At 36.5% G+C, this 20,129-nt stretch overlaps 1 protein-coding gene across 3 annotated transcripts in view; it reads left to right on the top strand.

Moving 5' to 3' along the window:
* The window catches only part of DOCK4 (dedicator of cytokinesis 4), a 265,386-nt gene that overhangs the window by 221,208 nt on the left and 24,049 nt on the right, over positions 1 to 20,129 (top strand). For all 3 annotated transcript variants that reach the window (XM_065695089.1, XM_065695013.1, XM_065695172.1), the window contains exons 32-38: positions 1,253 to 1,338; positions 6,162 to 6,257; positions 8,276 to 8,336; positions 11,851 to 11,944; positions 15,925 to 16,073; positions 17,163 to 17,249; positions 18,912 to 19,016. In XM_065695089.1, coding sequence (XP_065551161.1) covers positions 1,253 to 1,338; positions 6,162 to 6,257; positions 8,276 to 8,336; positions 11,851 to 11,944; positions 15,925 to 16,073; positions 17,163 to 17,249; positions 18,912 to 19,016 — 678 coding nt within the window. The remainder of the gene's footprint in view (positions 1 to 1,252; positions 1,339 to 6,161; positions 6,258 to 8,275; positions 8,337 to 11,850; positions 11,945 to 15,924; positions 16,074 to 17,162; positions 17,250 to 18,911; positions 19,017 to 20,129) is intronic.

Below are 20,129 nucleotides of genomic sequence, written 5' to 3'. Positions count from 1 at the left end.
GGCTAGTATGAAAAAAGATAAGATGGTCTTTCTGAGGAACACTCTTCTGTAAGGATCCAAGTATTCATGTTGCTCAGACACCTTCTTAACGGGCTAGGAAGGAACGATCAAGTGTGCCATCTGCTTCTGCAGCTCCCACTCAGTTCTTTCAGACTGCCTCAAACCATTTCTTAGTACCCTCCTCCCTGCTGCTTCAAAGGAAGGAAAGCAGAAGTATCTGAATTACTCCTAGGCAATCATAATGCTTAGGGTGGGAGCTGTGACTGAAACACAAAACAAACTATTAAGAACAGAAGAGTGCATGTGATGTAAGTAGGTAGCTTTCCACTATCAATACATAAGGTTATTGTTAAAAATCACCATAGAAATGTTAATAAGGAGTGAGAAGGAAAAAATCCACTTGTTCTGTGTCTCTGTGTTTTCAGCTTCAGTTTAAATGGAAATTGTAATAGATTTATTCTCTAATAAAATATCTTGACAACAGCTTGCTTTCTTTTCTAGATTTGTGGTTGCTAATATATTACTGCTAAAAAGGAGGCTTGAAATATTAAGGCAGTGTAGCCTAACCTCTATATTTTTCATAATCAATACACTTAAAATTATGTTGAGGGAGTCATTAGCTACCAGCTATGTACTATAAGTTTCTTTGATAGCTAATATGTAAGTCCAGCAAATTGGATTTCTAACCAAATTCACTGGCAGGTAAGGAAGGTTGAGAAAGTAAATCTGAGCCCTCAAGTGTGCTGAACAGCACAGACATTTCTAAGAATTATTTTATAAAGGGTGGTGTGCAGGTCAGAAAAGATGATATTTTTATTGAAGTCTAAGAAAATGCCTTGTGCTTACAGCCCTGCCGTAAGAATTCAGGCAATTTATTTGGGCTGTGTGCTTTTTGTCTGACTCCATAAATAGATAGCTGCCTTAGCAGCAGCAAATGCTACTCAGCCTGTAGTTTTAAAGTCACGTTGCCCAATTTAAATTAGCTCCCTCCCTCAAAAAAAAAAAAAAAAGAAAGAAAAACCCAGAAAAAAACCCCAAAACCCACCATCAAAAAAAGAAAACCCCACAAACCTGGGGAATGGCAACAGCTTCAAAGAGATGAAGTGACTTATCGTCAGATTTACATGATGGAGGAGTAATTCTAAGACAGGCATTTAGCAAAGTCACTTACATAAAAACAAATCATCCCTCGTTTTTCTCTAATCTCATCAAAGGAAAAAGAAGCTGTTTACACCACACTTATATGTTGCAGGTGGAAGCAAAACTGATTGACAAACTGGACAGCCTAATGTCGGAAGGTAAAGGTGACGAAACATACCGAGAGCTCTTCAACAGTATGTGAGTAATATGTTTATCTTACCCTAATTCCTTGAGTTCGCTTGCTTGTGTCAGATGCTAATGTCATTGTAGAGAAGTAATGCTTAAAACAGTTGTGAATCTTGTTCTTTTTTTTTTTTTTTCCCTGAAAATCTGAGGAATAAAACATTTTATGGTGGTTTGTGGCATCTGTAAAGCCTGTCTGTACTTCTTGCATACTGCTATAATTGGGAAAGACTAAATCTGTTATATCACAGAACATTCTCTTTCTCTACCTACTAATTTTAAAATCAGAAAAGCAAGAAATGCTTCATAATTGCGTAGGGGGTGCAGGTAGATCTCAAATGGAGCATTTTGAAAACAAGGCATGAGAATTCAGCAAAAAGGTGTTTAATAAGTAATTTTCTATTTCCAGAAACTTGTACTCATCTGCGTAATGTCACTTGTTGATTTCTTGACTGATGTAAACAATTTTATTTATCCTGATAACAATTGTTTCTTATAATTTTCTTTTATAAATTACTTGTTAAGCTTTTAGTATATTTTAATAAATGACATAGCACTGAGATCTAATACGAAAAGCTAATAACAGGTTTGCTCTTAAGTTATCCCATTAGCTGAAATAAATGAATGTCACAGAGCACAGGTACAAAATAACTAACTGAGCTCTGTCTCTGCTGTTCCTCAGAACTCAATTTCACCCAAGTGGAAGATTCCATTTATTTTTGTTGTGTTTAGTAGGAGATGAGTTGTTCCCTTCAGGATTCCAAGCTGTGTATTCTTCAGTACTATTAAACACATGATCTTTTTCTTATATGGCTTCTTAACTACTCTTTCTTCTTTAAGTATTAGTTTTAGTTCTCTTGTCTTTGCTTAAATAACAACTTTCAGATCTCAGTGTCTGTGAATAGTAAATGTATAATAATCTGTAATTGTATTGAGGTGAAAAAAAGAGAGCTTCTAAATGTTTATCATTTACAGAAGGAAAAACATGTAGAGAGATTAGGCAGAATATTATGGAAATGGATGAATAATGTCAAACAGCACAGTATGCTAAAGCAAAAGTTGTAATTATTCATGCTATTTTTCATAATCTGAGTAATGATAACAAAAGGCAAGATGAGTTCAATATTTTAATAAAACAGTATCTTAACCTAAAAATTAAGCCATTAAGGGAAAAGCTCTAATTATAAAATGAAGTCTAAATGCATTCTCCTATGCAAAATACATCAGAATGTCACTGAAATAACTTAAAATTCTATAAGAAAGCATAATGGTATGAATACAGTTCCAAATATTTTGTGGTTTTGAGTTAGATTTAAACTGGGGGGGGGGTGTTAAACAAAATACAGTGGAAAATGGTGAAAGCCTTTTAGAAATCTAAATGCTGAAGACATAATCATAGTAATTTAAATTGCAAAATGTCTCACAGCATCAGTAAACTTGTTGTTTCTGTTCTGGTACAGAACAGTTAAAACTAAACTCACTGGGAAATTTCAGAGTAACTGCTCAAGTTCACTTCCAGCTTAAGAAAAATTAGTATTGATCACTAGTTTTGTATCTGAGTTTGATTTTTCACACGTTAACGCCTCTCAAGAAGAAAGCTTGAAGAAGATACTAGTCTAAAACGGAGGATAACATAGAGTTCTAGGGTATATGAAGGAAAATTATTAAAATGAGATGGACAGCCATGGGACAGGGTCAGATTTCTTTTACTTTCTGCCATGGGTAATTTAAAATGAGCAATATTAGAGCATCTTTAGACAGTAGCAGTGACAGATGTGGTATGTACCCAAGGACTATGAATCAGTAATACAGTTTTACACCAAACAGTGGTTTTGTAGTCTGTAATGAAACAAATTATATAATATTACCTGATCTTCCTGAAGATTCAGCGTGGTTGGTTTTGATAGGTACAGTTGGGAGCCAAGGGGATGCACACTTCTGCTTTGGAGCCAGTCTAGTAACTGCAGTGGGTGTGACACTTTCAGGTTTTGTCATGCTTTTTGTTTATTTTGTCTGAATCGAAAAATGAATCTCTTAAATCTCTTAACTCCCACATTAACTGCTTTTTTTTTCTAGAGACAATCTGTTTTCAAGGACAAATTATAAGCATCTCTGCACATACCTAAAACATTATGTGCTTAGAATTTACTGCTTACAATAGAATTATCTTTATCAAATGAAAAGACGTAATGAAAGTAGGGAGCAGATGACTGCTGTTTGTTTTGAATCAATGTCTTTTTAGGGACTTGGATGTGACCACTCAGTGATTAGCTCCTAATGTCATTTGAAGGGCTGCAAAGCATAGAGTAGTGAACATTTTGCTATCATGAAAAACTAGATGTTGTAATTGGTACCCAGTGTAATCGTGGTATGAAAGGTGTCCTGATCTACATTTGCACTCTAAGACTGCAGTTGAATTCCTAAGTTAATTAGCACATGTAAAAAAATGATTTCACTTTATTAAACAGTTGGTGGTTAGATACAGAGATATACTCAAATAGCTTCTAAATCTGATGGATGCTACCCATTTATTACTTCTGTAGCTGTATTCCAGCTTGGCCTAACACAAGACATTTCAGGTTTGCAGGTTAGGTGGCCACATTATTGAAGCATAAAACCTGTGCTAGTGAGGGGGCCTGAAGATGAGGCTTCTCTTGGAGGAAACTGGAGCGGATATTCCAGCTGAGCAGGCATTTAATATCAAGCTATGCCAATTTGTGGGCGATTTCTGTAGCCATGAAGCTACCATATGAAAAGTGATGACTGCTACCTCTCCCATGTCTTCAGTCTTATTTTCTTCCCTCAATTGCATGACTGAATTCAGCACTGCCCAGTCCATTAGACTCTGTCTCTGCTGGTCCCTTCTGAATATTTTTGTGGGGTTTGGGTTCTATATCCTCGTTATAACCACAAGGAAGTTGAAGGATATATTTGAGTAACTCATTCTGAGTGTTTGTTCTGCGCATTGTGATGAAAGATGTATGGCAGAGTGGGGGAGGCACGCATCACAAGGCAAGTCACAAAATTGTTCAGCTGACGACATTGATGTCAGTTTGAATAAGTACTTTGAATGTATCTACACAACTCGTTTGTAGAGATTGTATGCTTATAATGAATATGCCAGTACATTTATAAAGTATATGCATTAGTCAAACACAGATGAAACCCATCTGGTTTAAAAAATATGTCAGACTTCTGCTGCCTTTCTACAACAGGTAATTATTTTGATGAATTTAGGTTGAAATGTTTCTGTTTAACACAGGGTTGAAAGGCAGTAGAAAGGAAAAATCGGTGCAGTAATCGGTGCTTAATAATGTAACAGGCTCTACTCTTCTTCTTAGACACAAAAACTTGTATTGAAAGGAACATAAAGGTCTAAAAGTGAATTAAGTTAGCCTGTCTATTCTGCGTGGAAAGCAGAGATGCCAGATTAGTGCTTTATCCTCTGGTTAGGGATGGCCTTGCCATCTGTCTGTGCTAGCAACTGACAGGTAGCCAGTCTCTGAATGTGAGGGAAATACTCTGATTGCCTCCTAAAGAGAAGCGAGTCTAAGATCGATATAAGGGTGCAGAATGAGGATCAATGTTTCCTCCTTGCTTCCAGCAGAACACAGCTTCATTTGGGTTGAATTAGTTTGGAGAACTGCATTTGTGACATCCTCCTGTACGTAAGAAGCTGAACAGAGCTGGAGTGTATAGCTAGTGCAGTTGGCATGTAGGAGTTATTGGGCGCTGTTATATGTTTGGTAAAATTTGGATGTAGGAGTTTTATGGGATTGAACATGCTCAGTATAGATGAAGGTCAGTGGAGCTGACAGCTTGCCCACTGCAGACAGAAGGTTTGTAGATGCTATTAACGACTCTTTAAAAAGCTCTAAGCATATGGATGTGGCAATTTTCAGAAACATCTTAGTAAACCATACCTGAGTTCATTTTCAAGGAGACTGCTAAAATATCTCCGTGGGCATGTCAGTCATCTGAGGTCCTGCCCCAAAGCATAAAAGTAACACAGCTCTGTAGATAAATATTTCTTTGTTCATCTTCAGAGAGGAAATGTGGGAAATTCATGCCCAAATGATTACTATTTAATAAACTTAAGCAGTGAAAATCAAAAGCCTTTGACAGAAAGAAAAATGAAGTGTAATTTTATTGACAGCTCCACTTACAACACCATTTTGAAATCTTTTCACTTCACTGTGTAATCAGCATCTACATTAGTGTAAGAACTCAAGACAACAGTTTTTAATAAAGAATCTTATGACAATTTAAGCTAATGGAATTTCTAATATGCGTGACAGTATGTTCTCAGAAGGAAAAAATAAGTGAAGAGGGGAAATAATTTTATTAAAATCCCTTCATTTTGCGTAGTGAAGAGGAGAAGAAAGGAGAGGAGAAAAATCTTTGTTAAAAAAAAGAGGTTTCATTGAGAAGGCACATTGACTTGATAAATATTCTTTTCTAGGTACATCTTTAAAGTCCCCATTTTCTGATGTATCAGCATAAAATTAAGATATATATTTTATGGAAGAGTTCTGTTAATTCTTTGGGATGTTAATATATTCTGAAAATTAGGTGTTTGATCTATTTTAACCTGATGCAGCTAATATAAAAATCATTTGTTTTGTCAATGCTTCCTGGACTAGAATTCCACTTTTTGGTCCTTATCCTAGGTAAGACAATGTTTGCAAATTGTGCTTCTTGGGAGGGTGTTTGTAAAAGAAAATCTAACTATTGAAGATGTTGCTAAGGTATTAAGGTACTGGTGAAACCAGAGTGGTTGTCATAGTGACAGTTATAAACCGACGGTGAAATTGTTCTGGCTTCTCTTTTTTTTCCAGTTTACTGAAGAAAATTGAGCGGGAAACATGGAGGGAAAGTGGCGTTTCGTTAATTGCCACTGTGACTCGCCTCATGGAGAGGCTACTGGATTACAGGTGAGGGATTATCATGATTTATGAATAGGGTTGTCATCTTTGAAGTATTAGAAGGCAAATATGGTGCTCTTGTGGAAACAGTGACTACACATGGACACATCATAGAATCATAGAATCATAGGATAGTTAGGGTTGGAAAGGACCTCAAGATCATCTAGTTCCAACCCCCCTGCCATGAGCAGGGACACCTCACACTAAACCATCCCACACAAGGCTTCATCCAACCTGGCCTTGAACACTGCCAGGGATGGAGCACTCACAACCCCCCTGGGCAACCGATTCCAGTGCCTCACCACCCTAACAGGAAAGAATTTCCTCCTTCTATCCAATTTAAACTTCCCCTGTTTAAGTTTGAACTTGTTACCCCTTGTCCTGTCACTACAGTCCCTGACGAAGAGTCCCTCCCCAGCATCCCTATAGGCCCCCTTCAGGTACTGGAAGGCTGCTATGAGGTCTCCACGCAGCCTTCTCTTCTCCAGGCTGAACAGCCCCAACTTCCTCAGCCTGTCTTCATACGGGAGGTGCTCCAGTCCCCTGATCATCCTTGTGGCCAACTGTATGTGCTCAGGATCTCGGGCAGCAGCTGCTTAGTCAACAAGAAAATTAGACAAGCAGGCTGAAAACCAGCGAAGTAGCCTTCCCATAGTATGAAAATCCAGTGAGGTGCGCAAGTTTTCTGTCAAGGAATATAGGACCTTTTGCCAGTAGGTTAGTGACTCAAGTCTGTCTGAAGGCACAGAGCTCAATGCTAATCACCTGACAGTTGTTTTACACAGTATGTAAAATTCTTATCACTATGTCAATCATGCTTAGTTGCAGTGTCAGCCGGCATAGCAAGTATATATACAAAGATAGGATATCTGGGTGAGGAGCTCACATCTGACTGTACCACATGAACCAAGAAGAGAGAAATGAGAGATGTATACTCTCTTTCAGGAGTAGGAGACTAAAAGAGGTTTTCCAACTTGGTTGTGAAGCCAATGAAGAAACTTCAGTTTTTAGCGTAGTCCTCCTTACCACAATCAGTTGTAGCGCGTCCTAGAGCTTAAGTGTTAGCTTGTTTGCCCGATTTCATAGGGATACATGGTGAGACCTGGTACTCTGCTTGCTGTTGTCACTGGTAGTTTGAAAAGAAAGCTATTTCATCAACAAAGAGACTGAACTCCGAATTTCTGGAAACCTGACAGTGCTATTCCCCTTCACAGAACAGCAAAACCCTTCAGGGGGTTGGATTAAAACCCCCAGAGATCTCAGTCTTTAGAAACAATTGTGTATACTGGTAGTTATGAAAGTATTGGTGATAATCGTTTAGCTCATGTATGCAAGAATGTTTTAAAGTTACATTTCTTCTAGTGACTGTATGGTGATGACTGCCTGTTTTTTGTTATACTCCAGCATGTTTGTATACTCTTTTACCCTGAGTGATAATCAAGCTCTGCATGTTTGAGAGGAGGAACAAATGCTGAAAGTCCATAAACACTTTAGGTGTACACTGTCTCTGAAGAAAGCAAACTCATCCCTACTCATTCCTCATTCACATCACTCTCTTCCTTGTGCTAGCAGAAGCATTTGTGCTGCACTGTGGTAGTCTGACTGATATGGGCTAAAAATAACCCAGCAAAAGATGCTGCCTAAACTCTTATCTTTCCCTGAGGTTTGTTTGGGCAGTAGTGCAGGATTGGGAATGAGTGCCTGAGAGCAGGAGGGGAGCGGGACTGCCTCTTCTGGCATTCATGCTGGCTTCTGCTGGCATGATTTCAGCACAAGGTATGAAGAAACCAAATAATCTCCAGCTGTCACCCAGCAAATCAATGACAGAGCCAGAAAAGAAACATTGACTTCCTTGATGATTGAGTTATTCCATGTCCTAGAAAAGGAGGCATTAGATCCCTTACACACCTGGGTCAGCTGTTCATCCAAATGCATCATGTCAGTCAGCTTGCTGAACCGAATATGGGGTGTGCTTCATTAAGAGAATAAAAGTGATTCCTTTTGACTTTCATTACTTTGTATTTTAGGGACTGCATGAAAATGGGAGAAGTGGATGGCAAAAAGATTGGCTGCACTGTTAGCCTTTTGGTTTGTATAATACTTTTTTCCTCCTTTAATTTCAGTTGAACATTTTCTAATGTACAGTCACACATTCGAATAGGAGATACCTTGCTCCTTGATGCAGTTTGAGTGGAAGTTGACAAAATAATACTAATGTTAAGATCACTGAAATTGGTACAGTGGGGAGTTAGTTTTCCGTGGCATCCAATGGGCTTTAAGAGATCTCTAATACTGCTTTATTCAGTTTGCCTTCTCTTCCTACCAGATAAATTTCACCAAAGTATTATTTCCCAAGTTTAATCGGTCTCTAAATTCGTAGAAATATGCCTTTCCTCCTCCAAACTCAAGAAAACTTACATGATTTCTGCTGGGTTTTTTCTCCTCTTGTCATGTTATCATCATTACAACAAACCAACAGTGCAAATTCATAGTATGAAAAAAGATTAAAATTTTGTTTACAAGATGAATTTTGGTTTCAGGCTAGTTTCCACTGACAACTTTGTTGACTTCCGTTAACCTTGGAAAGTTTCCATTTTTATGGTGAATGTTTTGGAAAGTTATATTTTTAGCCAGGGGTAAAAACAGAATAAGCTGACTTGTAATTCTGCATTGTTGACGTCAGTGAAACAATTTGGTGTCACTTCTAAGTAGCAGTTATACATAAGAGAATAAAGGATTTCTTCAGTATGAAAATGGTGCTCTAGAAATAGGGATGATGTTTACTACGTAACCATAGAGCAGCTGGCTATCAGAATATCTGGCATGATCTGAATTCTGTAAAGCACCTGGATTATTTTTATCCTATCCCCAAGGAGCTTTTAAACTACTGTTAGCAAATCATCCAAAATTTACACACACACACAAAAAAAGCAAATATTTAAAACCCTCAAATGATCATAATACTTTTTAATTGGTTTTTCATTGACTTGTAGAGGCTAAGGAAGGTTTCATATACTAATAATTTTCAGACAAATTTTAATACTATTTGCATGCCAGAGCAACAAGGAATGCTAATTTTTGAGAAGGAAATTTCAATTGCAGAAAGAGCACACAAATTTTAAGGCATTTGATTGCACATATGATGGATGGAACTGGTTGTCATCTCAAAAGATGTTTCATGCAACGAGCAATTAGAAGATTGTATGATGTTAAAATCATTTGAAATCCAGAGGAGGAAGCAATATTTCATTTTTCACCACTACTTTGAGGGTATTCTAACTTCCAAAGATAAGAGGACTCGTTGGCATGAAAAGAGAATTTTTACATTGTTTTGCCATAGATGTATATGCATTTCTTCCAGAAAATAGAATTGTTCAAGTTAATCAAGTTAACAAATTAACTGGAATTGTGCTACATTATGAAATATGCAGAAGGGGTATGCACCAGCAACAATACCTTAGATGAAAGGAAAAGGTAGGAACTTTTTTCCTACTCTCCCCACTCTCTGGATCATCTGCGGTAATTTCACATTAGTAATACTTGTTTGGAAAAGCTTGTTTAAGAGGTATCTAATGGAGTTAGTTGCTTATGTATAAGAATCACCTAACTCCAATTTGAAAGTTGAATTCCTAATGAAAGAACTTGGCCATTACAAAGCTGTGCAAAAGCATTGAAAGTATATTGAATAACTTCTGGTAACTCACTGAGGAGTTTTTCTCAGGCAACTCTGCTCCTCATTGGGGTTTGATATTTCACGGATATTTCAGGTTCTATTAAATTAAAACTATGTCTTTTTAGAAAGAGGACGTTTCCTGTGATACCCTATGCTGGTATATGACATCATGTCATTGAAGTAGAACATGTCCACATTGCCTGTTTGAATGTTATGTTCAAGTTGATTTTTCTTAGGGAAAGCAAAGTCTAATTAACGAAGTCTACCTTTCACATCTTGTCCCCTTTCAAAGACTACATCTGTTCTATCTCGAAATAGTTGAAAAATCACATGACACCTTTGTTAGAACTATACATTTCCTCAGCTGTGACTTGGTTGCCTTGCTGTGGTCTGCCTTACAGACCAGCTGGACACTGGCAGAGCTTCAGAGAAGATTTCTGTAGTTTAGACTTGTGTCAAGCACTGAAGCCTTTAGTGCTTAGGGATAAGAGCCAAGAAGTCTAGTACTGCAGTTCGATGCTGTATTTTGTCTTAATCTTTATTCTTTATTGCTTGCAATTCTGTATTGTAGATTATGCCTTTTTTTTTTCAGACAGGTAAATATGAACATGCAAACAGATATTTTCTCTTCTAAAGAGAAGCATCTGTTCCTGATCTACACCTTGTGGGAGGAAAAGAGAAGTCTTAGAAAGGCAGATGGTGGCCTAAGGGCTGCACATCATTACAGAACTATTGTTATGCAGTCATTTTTTCAAGTCAGTTAAAAATTACTTTCTCCATAAAGTTTTTATTTGTATATTTTCATAATGTTCCTCCCAACTTTCTCTTTGACAACTCAGTTTAGGAAACAGTGGCACAGAATAAGAATACTGTAAAATAGGGGGGAATGCTGGCCACTTGCTTAGAGTTCAAAATAGCAAGTGATTGGAATAATAGAACAGAAAGTCTTAATTGCTCATGAGGACCAGTGCTAGATTCTTCTATCCTATAAATTTTCATGAAACAAAGCAGATTATCCTGAACATTAAGTATGGCTAGCACGGGGACTGCATGTCCATAGTCAGCATGGCAATACTTGTGAACAGTGCTACAGGGTTGTGCTCCTCTCCCTGTAACTTTTCCGTAGTTTGTTTTAGGGCTTGTAGATAAATAATTAATGTTTTGAACTAAGAGTTTTGATGTTGCATTCCATATTTTATTCATGTAACAACAAATAGCAGTTATACATCCAGAAATCTTTACCCACTGCTAGAAATATTTCCTGGCTATCACTTTAGAGCGCAACATTATGTATTTAAATCATGCAATGCAATATTTATCCATCAGTTACCAATTCCCAGAATCAGTTACCAGTTACCAGCATCAGTTAGGACTGAAGAAATCATGTTTTTCATTTGGGATTATGTTGTTTACAGTACTGAGTATTTCTTCATAAAGCCACCAAAGTCCTTCTGGAATTTTGCTATGACAGAAGGAAGAGCAGACACAGTATGTAGTAGATATGTTTCTTTTTAATATGAATACAAAAGTCAGAGGGCTGTTGATGTTCTAAAATCAACATACAGCTTTGAGCAAGATGTTAAATGGCCTAAGTAAAGATGTATGGGTGTCGTTTTTGAACGCATTAGTATTTGTTAACAAAGAACTGTCAGATTTCAGCTCTGTCAGGTGTCAGGTTCTTCCTCTTATGTTCTATCAGAATTTAAATAAAAAGACATTCAAAAGCATGTTGACTTATCTCCTGAAAATTTAATGTTGTGTTTACTATTTCTTACTGTTATTACTGCAGTTGTGTAATGACTTTGTACATGTGTAACTTTCAAATCTATGCATGTATTTCTAAAGCATTAAGTTTGAAGTCTTTTGTTTGCAACCATTATCATATATTGACTAACTACTTTGTCATTACAAAATTCAATTTTATTACAGAATTTTTACAAGACTGAACTGAACAAGGAAGAGATGTATATTCGCTATATTCATAAACTCTATGACCTACATCTGAAAGCACAAAACTTCACAGGTAATTGAGTACAAACTAGAAAAAGATATTTAGGACTGGTCTATCCTTTGCAGTCTTTTGCAAATCTGTAAGCTGTATGTATCCTCAGTCTGAACATACCAACCCAGGCAAAAAGCTGAGTATCCTTACCCAATTAAATCTCTCTTAAAATATGGCCTTTTTTTCAGCCCCAGAACTCTACTATTTGCTGTGCCATGTTGAATGTAAATGACTACTATTGATATGCACTAGCAATGAATGTGTGATATGGTCCTTCTTCACCCAAGAGGAATAAAGTTTAGAGGAAGTTTTTGTGAGTCCATTTGGTAGTATCTGAGCATATATAAATTTTGTAATGCTGCTGCTTAGCTTTTTGGTGTGCTGTTTCAACACAGCCGTGTTGCAGCACCTCACTTTTAGGTTAAAAAAGGAAAGAAAGAAAGACCATTTCTTTCTGATATCGCTTACTAATGATGAAAGAGAGACACTAAAACATGTAACAAATATAGCTCTTTGCTGACTTTTTTGTGAATCTTGATGTACCACTTTTGCAGTATTATTGTCCAGGATTTCTCAATGCAAATTTGGTGCCAGGTCAGGCCATTATCTTTTAAATTAAGAAATAAGAAATTATTGTGCATGGTTGTTTATACAACATAAAGCACACTTCATTTGCACTATATGCCATCAATAAATGCTGGAGAATATATAATCTCTATCTCTTTAAATTAAACAGTCTTTGGTTGTCAAAATATTTAACTGATGTTACAATACCTCTATCTTTTCCCCAGTGTCTGCAATTGCAGCTGCATATGTTTAGATTCTCTCCAGAATTTTTTCCTTCTTAAAAGCGGATTAGTTGGCTGGGGGGTCACTAGTAAACTGGTTACAGGTGCTTACTGCCACAGCAAATTTCCTTATGCTTTTTGCTATCTATAGAAAAGATCCTTCACTTGGATTTTCTGCAGTCTGTTTGCAGTCCATGGGTTTAAAGAGTAAACTAGATAATAGGATATATTAAGACGAGATTTCAATTTCCTCATGTGACCTGGCAGTAGTGAGTCACAAGAGAGTTTAGATTATCAAACAATATCTTTGCCACAGCTGGCTTTTGTGCCAAATTGTTAATTTCCTGATTTTACATAACAAATCTTAGTAACTCTTTAAGCAATGTTGAGTTCCCTTTACACATTGGCTGATTAGCATGTGTTGAGTTTATCTTCAGAAGTGAAATTAACTAGTTGGTTTTTTTAATTGTTTTGCCATCTGTTCTTATTTAAACAGTATTTTGCTCAAAAATTCTTTCACAGACTTTGTTGTATTTCCTGTGTATTTATTATTAAAATATGTGATTTTTGCATTCTTTACTGTGGTCGATTCCACTACTTTTGATTTTTGTTTGGGGTCTTCTTTGCCATGAGAGATTTAAGGTAGGATTGTCTCACACCCATAGCAATGTGATATTGACAGTCTTTCCACTAGAAAACAGACTTAGGCAGTCCATTGGTTGCCTTATTAATCTGCGACAACACACAGACCTTTTGTAGATCATCTGATCTAATGTACATGGGAGTAGGAAAAGAAGTTCAATGCTTCAGCAGCATTCCTCCATGTTTCACCATTGAGTTTACTGACTTCATAGTTTCATTCTAGGGATGAAGACAGCTAGCCCTTAAAATATTTTTTCCTTCCTTTCATAGTATGATTTACAGGCTGTTTTCTAATAATCCTCTGTTAAAAAAAAACAAACCAAAACAAACCAAACTCGAAACAGAACAAAAAAAAAAAAGTCCTTTATAATACAAAACATACTTTCAAATCTTTCTTTACACAGCATTCAGTTACAGCTACAAATATAACTATCTTGAGGCTGTAGCACATAAATCATAGAATCATAGAATAGTTAGGGTTGGAAAGGACCTCAAGATCATCTAGTTCCAACCCCCCTGCCATGGGCAGGGACACCTCACACTAAACCATCCCACACAAGGCTTCATCCAACCTGGCCTTGAACACTGCCCGGGATGGAGCACTCACAACCTCCGTGAGCAATCCATTCCAGTGCCTCACCACCCTAACAGGAAAGAATTTCCTCCTTATATATAAATGCACTGTTACTTTTTGTGTCCCCTCAATCACCAGAGAAATGTAATGAGATTGTCTGTGTATCTATCCATCTTAGAAATGTTTAGGCTTTTTGAATCTTTCCTGTATAAATTTAATTTTTCACAATGTGAGTCAACCCTGTTTATCTCTTCGTGCTGTTTTCCTGCGCAGCCAATTGATACAGACCTCTCCCAGAGGTACCAGTATGCTGTTTGATATGCTGGCCACTTCCAGACATAGGATGCTGGGTAGAGGGACCCATGTACGTGTGATCCTTCAGGCCTTTAATCCAGTATGGACATTCTTATTTTAGAAACTTTCTATATACATTTATGATAACTGTAAAAAAAAAAAAAAACAAAAAACAACCCTATTTGTGTGGCAGACAAAATTTGTTAAAACAAAGAACTTGCATGAAAAGTTAAAAAGGAAGGATCATAGTGAGTTATCTTGACATGTACTTATGCTTTGCTATCTTTTGCTTATGATTTTGAATGAGTTCAAATTCATTTTTTACATTGGTGTGTAAAAACGCTGCATATTTTGAATACCAAACTGTAGCTTGAAACTGTAACAGAGGTTGTTACCAGTGAAGCAGCCTGAAAGCTGTGTGATGCCAGAATTAAGATTGTCTGCAACTTCAGCCAGTCTCTCTTGCAGCATCATTTTGCACCATATTTAGCATTCTTAAACACTGGCATTCAAGGCACGCTCTCTGACAAGTATCTGCTGCAGTGATGGTTATTCACCCACAGGTTCTTAAGCTGGATACATAAGAGGAATACTACCATTAGAAAAAACTCTAGAGAGTTTAGTTTAAGGAGCCTGTGTTGTGGGAGCTCATATGGCAGAGGCAGAAGTGGGATATGGTTGTCTGAGGCAAATTTACCTTAGCATAAAAAGTACATTAGTACTTCATGGTTATTTTTTGCCTCATGTACACCCTATAAAACCCGCAATAAAGTAAGTCCAGTAGCCAACTTCTTTCTCCAGTGCGGTACATCTCCAGAACATGGCCCATCTTTGTACTGACTCACTCATGCAAAGTGGTCTTGTAAGTGCAAAAAGAGACTGTGACACTAACTTGGAAAACAATAATGCATATACACAGTTAGCCAAACTGAATTGTCATAACTGGTATTAGTTCTGGTGTTTCATAGTTGGCCAAAGTTTGACTTTGTGATAGAGAGATTCACTTAATATTAGTTTCAGTGTATTATTTCTGAAGAATTCTTTAAATTAAAATAAAAATCATAATATTTTTTATATTCCCAGATAATTTTTACCAACCATGACCTAAAGATTATTCCACAGTTCTCTGACCAGAGAGCAACAATGGGTTTGATTTGTTTCAAACCCCAAAAATAACAGAAATAAATGTGTCTGTGTGCCCTTCTAAATTACTTGTTAAGTAATAAATCACTCAGATATGTGATTTATTTCTCTGCGGAGTCTATTAAGGACACATCTGCCTCTCCATTTCCCTCCCAGCCTTATTCTCTTTGGGGCTGTGTCCACAGTCCTATCTATCTTCTTTCCTCTTTCTCTACTGGTGTTCTCATCCTCTGGTCCTTGTTCCCTCAGTCACCAGAGCCATAGGGCTAATCAGAAATTTTTTTCTTAGTTTCCCCGTCCCCTTTGTATTGTCAGACTCCAGGGAAACTGTCCCAGTGACTCCACTTTAAATAGTGTGTGAAAATTGTAAGCTGAATTTATTATAGCTGTAGATAGTAACTGTCCAAAACCAGCACTACTGTCTGTCTTACACTTTAAGTAAATCAGTTACTCATTAAAAAGGTGCATCTCACCAAAAGCATTCACATTTCTGTGTTCTTTGTTTGCCTGTTTTATTTGGTTGGTGTTTCATAAGTACCATGCTATAATTTGTCTTGTAGAGGCTGCCTACACACTCCTGCTATATGATGAGCTGTTGGAATGGTCTGACCGGCCACTGCGAGAGTTTCTCACCTACCCCATGCAAACAGAGTGGCAACGTAAAGAGTGTCTCCATCTGACCATCATTCAGAACTTTGATAGGGGAAAGGTAAAATAGTCCTGTTTTACTGAGGGGATCTGAAAAGGATAGTTTATTCGGTTTAGGACATTACTGCCAGGGTTGCAGTCTTTTCGCATACAGAGGGGAAGTGTTTGTCATTGCCTGATTAAGCGGTTACTTAGCGACACAGTAGGTTTCTCCTAATCCTGTGTTTGTATCCTAGAAATCCCACACATATATGTGAGAATAATTTGCACTTGTGTGGCTATTTGCTTTGTAACTGTCAAAGTACTTTATAAAATATACTATAATTTCTCCCCCTTTTAAAGGGGGGGGGGGAAATGAAAGAAGGAAAAAAAGCCGATGAAATTCACTTAGTGACCAAGCGAGCAAAAAAACCAGATTATAAGTGCTATTTTTACACCTTCCAAATGATATTGTATCTTTTAGAATAGCAGTTGCAGAATCTCTAAAACGGAACAGGGTTTAGGGATCACAGTTCATTGTCATCATGGAGAATGCTTATTCTGAATTAAGCAAGGGTAATTACCCTGTAGTCTAAATTTTATATACACTTTGTGTGATGATTTGTCTTGCTGATAAACAAGCAATCATTCGTCTTGCAGATAAGCAAGTATTGCAATTTTGTGTAGATGGTGTAATATCTATGTAAGCCTTGTAAATGTAATCAAACTTATGTTGATCATTATTCTTTTTTTTCCCAAAAAAATTCTATAATCATCTTATAGAGTTTAATTTGTATGGTACAATAAATATATTCTGATCTACAAAAATTAAGAAGGCTGTATTAAAAATACAGTTTTAAAATCTAAAAATCATACTGTTGAATGAACCTCAGATGCCGTATCAAAAAATGTCTATCACTCTTGCAATGATTTTTATTTTATGATAGTCCTCTGAGAATAATTTATTAAGTAGCTCTCTAAATATATTCTTGATTCTTCAAAGAATTCATCACTATTACTCAGCAGCTCTCAGTATGTCTAGTGAACAATATGTCCAGGTATTTTCACTTACTGGAAGTATGAGTTACTACAGAAAGAGCAGACTACTAATAAATCATGAATTGTCAAACACTTGCTTTGAAATTACTGAACATCTTCTACTTGCTTGCAGTGTTGGGAAAATGGCATTATCTTATGCAGGAAAATTGCAGAACAGTATGAGAGCTACTATGACTACAGAAACCTCAGCAAGATGAGGGTAATGTACTTGAGTACTTTTCATGAAATCAGATCTCCAAGAGCTTTGGAATTTGGGTTATAAAATATTACTTAGAAAATTAAATTTGCCATGGAATTGTGCTTACATTTGGTTTGCAAACCTTTGGTTTTTAGCTTTTGTCTTTTTTCTGCAATAAAGATTATAAAAAAGGAGTGTGAGCTTTTTTAATTAAATGGGAAAATAGATTATCTTATAATGTTTGTACCTGTACAGCACCCCTTTTATGCACATGATTATGAAGGAAAAATATATTACAAATTCACTTCCAGTGATTTACTGTGGTTTATCCAGGGAATGTTCTCCATGCATTTCTCCACTAGGAGCAGCAATGTATCTGTGCAGTTTTATTGCAAGGGAACAGCTTGCAACAAGCAGCATACACCTTTGCAATTTTTTGTTTTTTAATGGCTTAAAAATATGGTCTGTTTAATATCATATAGCGAAGACGAATCTTCCCTGGCACAGTCTTCCTGCTTTCTCTTTCATTTTTCTTAGAGCACTAAGCATTGTTTCTTTCTTCATTCTTTCTGATACTGTATTTTAAAGATTATTCAGTCTTTGCCTTTCTTGTTTGCTTCTGACGGACTCAACTTTATATTGCAGCTTCCTTTTTAAATTTTCTGTATGTGTAGGACTGACTGAAGTATACTTAATCCAGAGCTGCTTAACAGCATCACGCAAAATTCTCAACACAGAACCATGTAGCAGTATCCTTGTGATCTGCTTGTTCCATATCAATCTAGATATCCCAGTTGCAGAATCCTAGAAGCAAAAGCAGACTATCATCATGTGAATAAAATAATTAGTTAATGCATGTTTCATTAATTGTACTTAATGTGGTTTGTGTTTGAATTGTGAAATATCATTCTACTATATCTGTGCCACCTATGTTAGTCCAAAAATGGAGGTGTGAGGATTTCTTATAGAAATATAACTTGGCAGCTATTGATATATACACATCAAATAGCTGCCTGCATTACTTAAAATCGGTCTAATGTTGTTGGTTGGGTTTTTTCCCACAGTATTAAAAATTTAAGAACAGAGAATGCTTTTCTGTAATATCATTAGAAAAAATGAGGACTTTGACATTAAAATCACTTTGTGTCAGTGTTTTGAGTGAAATAAATGCAAGACGTATTGATCAAAAATTATGTTAATTGCTATTGTGAGATTTTTATGCTTAATGCTTAAATTCCAATGCTTAAATCATTGGAATCTGATTTGGACACAACTCTTTTGAATATGGAAAATGGACTTTGCTGACTAAACTGATCCCGTAACTGCCATGTGCTTGAATGATTATTAGATCACTGGGTAATATGTTTCAAACTGCACTTCTATTACTTCCATTTTTCTTTAAAGATCTATGCAGGTTGTCATTAATCTAATATTTTACCCCTTTAACGTAGGAACTCTATATTTAAAAGCATTTTTTTTAATTCTTGAGAATGTTCAGGTTGCTAATAGGTGTAATTGTTTAATCTGATGCATACATAGACTTCTGGATGTCCTTCTTGCTGCTCAGAGATGCACTGGGGTACCCAGAGCAGTGTACTAAAAGCCCCTCTGTTTAGAAACTGCTTAAGTTAAAAATCTGTTTTCAAAAAAGACTTAATTGCATTTCTTATCAATCTCACCCAGATGATGGAAGCGTCTTTGTATGATAAAATAATGGATCAACAGCGTTTGGAGCCTGAATTTTTCAGAGTTGGATTCTATGGGAAAAAGTTCCCATTCTTCTTGAGAGTAAGTCAATTGAAAATGAATAGAATGGAGTAATTCTAGAATTCATGCTGTCATTCATAATCACTTTTTCTATGTGAGAATTTGATCATGCCATATACAAGTTCTTATCCTGTGAGACAGAGGGAATTTTTTGTGGCAATTAATAAAATAACCTCATGTTTTCAGGGTTAAGAAAAGGTCCTGTCTGATGGAATAACTAATGCTAGGCTTCCAGAACCCCACATAAGCTTAATTACCATGTTTATGTTGCAAACGATGCACCTATACTGTTCCATTGACCAACATCTTTCCATGGTAGTTTGTTCCCTTTAACCTGTTTGGTTTCTGCTGGCAGCTATTCAGAAAGTGCTCTCAGAAGAGGTATCCCTTGGCAGTGGGACAGTCAGTAATTTAACATTTAAGTAATTACATTACAGAGTTCCATTTTTATTGAAATTACTTAGAAATTCAACATGCTGAGTTTCATTAATTATCAATGTACTAAAGCTGACAAGATACATTAAGTTACTCTTGAACATTAATCTTGGATCCTGAAGTGCCCTTGAAAATGTTAGTTGTCTTTATACAGTTCCCCTCTTCCACAGTCTGTAGTGGTTTAGCTGCATTTACTGTCACCTTGGAAAGAGAACAGAATCTAGCCTATTCATGGAGCCACTGCAACCATAATCCAAGCTCCTCTTTCTATGGTAGTACAAATAAGTGATGGAGAAACCTCCTCTGTGTGGTGGAGGCCTATAAAGTCTGATTTTTCTTTGACTTTGTGATGGGGGAAATGACAAATTCCAAACGGTAGATATAGCATTAAAATCCTCTCAGTCTGATAGGTATGTAGTTTTTGATATTACCTAGTAGGCGTCTGAATAGAACATCTGTATAAACCAATTTTAAAATGTTGATTGGAAAGGATTTAATGCTTAGATTACTAAACATAAGCTGATGAAGTAAAACTACTGGAAGAAGTTGCATGATAGTGCAGTACCTTGAAATCTGTAGGTCTTTCACTGCTTATGCATCTGCCCAGGAAGTATTTATGCCTTTTCCAAGTTAAATGTACATAGTACAGAGTTAAGCTCACAGCACCAACAAGGAATACCTCAAAACTTTGTATGATTG

This window comes from Lathamus discolor, chromosome 1 (assembly GCF_037157495.1).
Source record: "Lathamus discolor isolate bLatDis1 chromosome 1, bLatDis1.hap1, whole genome shotgun sequence".
NCBI lineage: Eukaryota > Metazoa > Chordata > Aves > Psittaciformes > Psittacidae > Lathamus > Lathamus discolor.
This window is presented reverse-complemented; position numbering and strand designations above follow the sequence as displayed.